This window comes from Arachis ipaensis, chromosome B03 (genome assembly GCF_000816755.2).
Source record: "Arachis ipaensis cultivar K30076 chromosome B03, Araip1.1, whole genome shotgun sequence".
Taxonomy (NCBI): domain Eukaryota; kingdom Viridiplantae; phylum Streptophyta; class Magnoliopsida; order Fabales; family Fabaceae; genus Arachis; species Arachis ipaensis.
Window position 1 is genome coordinate 135,717,027 of NC_029787.2, and position 5,193 is coordinate 135,722,219.

General features: G+C 30.8%; 1 protein-coding gene across 1 annotated transcript; it reads left to right on the top strand.

Moving 5' to 3' along the window:
- On the top strand, positions 82 to 1,938 carry LOC107632153 (cyclic phosphodiesterase). Its single transcript, XM_016335821.2, has 3 exons — positions 82 to 511; positions 612 to 666; positions 1,460 to 1,938. Exons 1-3 carry the CDS (start codon positions 230 to 232, stop codon positions 1,663 to 1,665), a joined length of 543 nt encoding a protein of 180 aa, XP_016191307.1. The 5' UTR covers positions 82 to 229; the 3' UTR covers positions 1,666 to 1,938.

The following is a 5,193-nucleotide window of genomic DNA, read 5'->3' on the forward strand; positions in this document are numbered from 1 at the left end:
CAATTAAAATAATTATATTTGTGATAGATATGTAAGTTTCAATAATATAACGGACATGTGCCATTTAATAATTTAATTAACTTAGGAGTGTTAAGAATTTATTAAGACATAAATAAAGAATAGAGTTACGAAATGAATCAGCTTATAGATAACGCAACGCAAGAGAGGGACTGAATCCGAAAGAGTTGTGATCTTCATCTACTAACACTCTTCGATCTAGTGTAAGTGAATGATGGCGACGCAAGTGTATTCGGTGTGGGCGATTCCACCGCCTGACGTGGCGGCAAGGTTGGGGAACCTCATGGCGGGACTTCGATCGGAGTTCGGTGGTCCGCATTTCGAGCCGCACATCACGGTGGTCGGAGCCATCAGATTGACCGCCGATGAGGCTCAGAACAAGCTCCGATCGGCGTGTGAAGGATTCAAGGCCTACGATGTGACCGTTGACCGCGTCGCCTCTGGCACCTTCTTCTATCAGTGTGTTTATCTTCTCCTTCATCCCCATCCTCAGGTTATTCTTTTCAATTTCCCGTAATTCAATTCGTCATTTCTGTTATTGCGGAAAGGAAGAAGGGAAACTGAAACTATTTTTTCGTCGAACTAATTATTAGGTTATGGAAACTAGCTCACACTGCTGCAACCACTTTGGTTACGAGCGTTCAACTCGTAAGTTACAGATCTTAATTATTCCTACCATTAATTTAGTCCTTTTTTGAATAAGATATATTGTTATAATAAATTGATGAATAAGATTGCTGTAGATAGTAGGTATGATCATTAAAACATGGGACCAATTTCAATTTATCAGCATTGTTTATGTCTTTGTGGCTCCACACATTATTACATCACAGTGTTGCATTTATGGTGATGAGAAAGTCTCATGAGCCAGCACTTTTATTAAGATCTAGCTAGTATTTAACCATCAAGAAAAGTGTGTATAATTTCACGCCATTAGATATAATCTTACATCATTAAAAATATTAATAATGGCTAATTGATGAATACAAATCACAAAATGTACTTGCTCCGTAGTACTACTGTATATAATTTATATCAAGAAAAGAAAAAAAAAAGGAGCCTTTAAGCTAGTAATTAGTAAGTCATTCATCAATTGTGTGAGATTTAAGCTAACATGCAGTTAATTAAGACTTTGTAGTGCCAGTACCAATCATTAAGGTCTGCTATTCTGATGAGAGATATACTGTGTTCATTGTTCACCCTTTTTGTTGACTTGTTCAGCAAGGGTTTATAGATCAGAAAGCCTATCTAGTTTACATGGGTTAAATGATTTGTGAGGCAGTATCTTAAAGGCAAACGCTTTTAGGTACAAGTGACAATGCTGTAATGTGAAGTGAAGGGTAGGTGGGAGATTCATGGAACATGACTTTTACCCCTTTTTGTTTTTCTTTTTATTTATAATAATAAAAAAAACTAGTTGATATATTGCTTACATGTGCAGCTTACATGCCACACTTGAGTCTTATTTATGGCGATTTAACTGAGGAAGAGAAGCAGAAGGCTATAGAGAAGGCTAATGTTCTTGATGAAAGTCTCAATGGCTTGAGCTTTCAGATCAATCGCCTTGCATTATACAAAACTGACACTGAAGACAAAACTTGCAAGTCTTGGGAGAAAATTGCTGAATGCACCCTTGACTCAAATTAGCCTGGTCAACTTTGATACTACTGCCTCTGGTGTACAAAAAACCAATAACAAATAGTTTGACCTCTGCCGTCGTTTTATAAACTATCCGTTTTCTATATTTACTTGTTCTTTTTTTCCTTTTTGTACTGCATAGTCCCTTTCTCTTTCATTTTTAGTTGTTTCTCTGCTGCTAAATTTCTAATAATAAAATTTACCTTAAGAAATGCACTACTATAGTTGTAGCAGACGGGGGTAAACATTATAGTATTATACTATCAAATTTGTTTGATGTAATACGCTCTTATGGTATATGCTTCAATCATTTTAGGTGGCATAAACTCAAATAATTGACTTGGTGTTGTGGATGAATTTTATGGTTTAGTTTAAAATGCAATCAAGCGTCATAGTGGGTTCGGAATTCTGGTGGACAATAGCAGTTCAAGAAGAGCAAATTTGTTAGGGTTTCCCCATTCGTTGAAATTAATTTAGTTCCCATTTTGGCCCAACTTTCTATTCAAGTTATGTGGGAAAGGCTTGTACTTGACCCACCTAGCTTGAACTCACTACAATAGCATGACGCCAAGTTGACAATGTAGCAACCTAAATATATGTGTTGTGCAATGCATTTATTATTATAATATTATGGACTAGCATTGAAGAAACTTCGACCCGTAACATTATTTGAAAGCCCAATTTTATGGTCCCCTACTGCAGCTAATATATTATTTCCTTTCAGTACCCCAAAAAAAAAAAAAATTATTTCCTTTCATATTTTCGTTGGTTATTATTTAAAAATAGTTAGGATATTTTACTGTATCTAAATTCTAAATATTAAATAGTTGTTTCGCATATTTTGTACACACCAAGTTCCTTGGTGCCATGTGTAATATTGCTTAATCACATAAAAGTACAAATATATTGTTGAATTAATAGGGTGTTTGTACATGTAATTTTGTCTTTATTAAGTGAAACAATGACTAAGGAAAAAGATAATTCTGCATTCCTCTATTGATGAAACAGTTCTTCAATATAATACGACAACACAAATTAAAGGGCAATCTATGAATAATTGAACAGAGTACAATTATTAAACTGCTTGATGGAGCTAAAAGAGGGTGATTCTAGACAACGGGAAAGTGATTATCGATTTGATACATTAGAGAAATAGGATAAGAATTAAATGAAGACAATGAATCCTTGCACATTAACCTTTCCACTCTTTGGAATCTTCCCATGAAAACCGCTAAAAAACATTGAGCTTTAGTCACTTTATGTAAGTACCCTTTTTAATTTGTCTTTCCATTCTTTTGTTATTTCAACTTCTTTTTAAAAATCAAGCAAGTGAAAAAATTGATAAAATAAAAAATATATATAAAAAAATTATAAATTTAGTAATAATTAATTTTTTACTTTTATTATTTTATTAATTTTTATTTTAGATAATCTTTTTCCTTTCTATCCCAAACATACTCTTAATTAGTTAAATATTTCTCATGACTAGAAGTTAGTTTGACGCTCTAAATTTTAACCTGAAAAAAAGTGTCTTCGTGCTTTACATTTCCAACTGAAGTAGGAGTGTTTGCGCTACGGTTTTGAGTCAAAAATTCATCCGATTTTAACATTAATTTTATTTACAATGCAGTTTAGATTTGATGAATTAAAAATAAATCCGATCCGATTCAATCCAATTTCAAGCGGTTTGACTGAATTTGCAGTTTTGTAAATTAAAAATATTAAATACATATAATAAGTCTCAACAATATCTTAAAAAATCAATGATAACATAGCAATAGAAATAAAATTATAGGTTAGTTAAAATAAATAAATAAAATAATATTTTAAATATAAAATATTTATTAAATAATAATAATATATGAATAATATAAAATACATAATAAATTGAACATGTTATAAGTATAACTGTAAATATAATAATAAAATAATAATATTATAGAACATTGTGCAGTTTGGATTGGATCGGATCGGATCAGTTATGAAAAGTAGATCCGAAATCCGATCCAGCGATTTGAAAAAAATAGAATCCAATCAAATTTGAATTAGTGTGATTTTAATCAGTTTTCGGTTTAGATTGGATTGAATAAACGGTTTAATTTGGATCGGTTTGAATTTGAACACTCCTAACTCCTATTTAGGTGTCTCCTATAGTATATAGACCATCAATTAGAATCCGCCAAAACTATACCTAGAACATAGTATCATTATTAACCATTTTAACTGCATTTTCATTGTTACAACCTAATTAGTAATTAGCTTATGCTCATTTAATAATAAATGTATAAAATGTACGACAAGTGACAAGTTAATTAGAAATTTGTTGATAATAATTAAGTGATCAGAATCTATATACATCATGCTGGATGATTATGACAGATTTCTGAACTTTAAGAATAGCATTTGGATGGTTGAAGGAAGGTGGCATGTGGAACCACTCAAAGTTGTGGTCCTAACTCCTAATGGCAGATATAGGCAAGATTTTCATGTTGTGAGTTTGACCCATGAGAACATGGCTTATCTCTCTGGCCTTTTCCATTTCAGAGCTAAGCAAACTATGAATCAGCCCATTATATGTAGAAGGTCACTTGGAAGCTTTAGAAAAGAGTAAAACCCTTTTTTGACTTTCTTTTTTAATTTAAACAACTCACACTTTAATGATTGAAAAATGATATTTCGTTCTCTATATTTTTTTTTATTAGAGGCACGAGCCCTTTTATGAGAATTTTCAACAAAAAGTAGCTGAAAATGCTTATATGTGATATTAGCCCTTTTATGAGAATTTTCAACAAAAAGTAGCTGAAAATGCTTATATGTGATATTAGCTTAACTTGTATGATCTGACATTTACCTATTTTATATGGATGGTAATCATTTGATTTAGACTGTTTATCGTCTATACAGTTATCAAAATAACGTTACAAGGATAATAACCATTTGATTGAAACATCGTTTTGATGATTATATAGAAATTAAAAGTCATCACCATCAAATAGTTATCATTCACGTAGAATTGATAAAGGTAAAGTCATATAAATTATGTTACATGTAAGCATTTTTCATCATTTTTTGTAAAAAATTCTCATAAAAATCTCATGCATTTAATGAAAAAAATAAAAAAAATAAATTATCATTTTTTAATTGTTAAAGTATAAGTTGCCTGAATTAAAAAAATTAGACAGAAAAAGATATTTTACTCTTTAAAAAAAAGCCTTGGCAATTCAAAGAAAAACATCGAATATATGTCATGTGGGATACATTTGTTGATGTTGTTGAACTAAAGTCTAATCACAAACGAAATAATAAATTCAGATAGCTTCAGAGTTGAGAAGACCATTATATTACTCAGATATTTCTCTTCATCTAGTACTATGTTTGTTTGTAATAATTGAAAAATGAGATAAATTTTTCAACCTCAATTTGACTTAAACTAGTATATCTACCTGTGTCTTGCAATAATATATGAAAATACATAAAGTATTTATTTTTTGAGAAAAATATAAAAAAATCATTATTACAAAAATTTTAATTTATAAA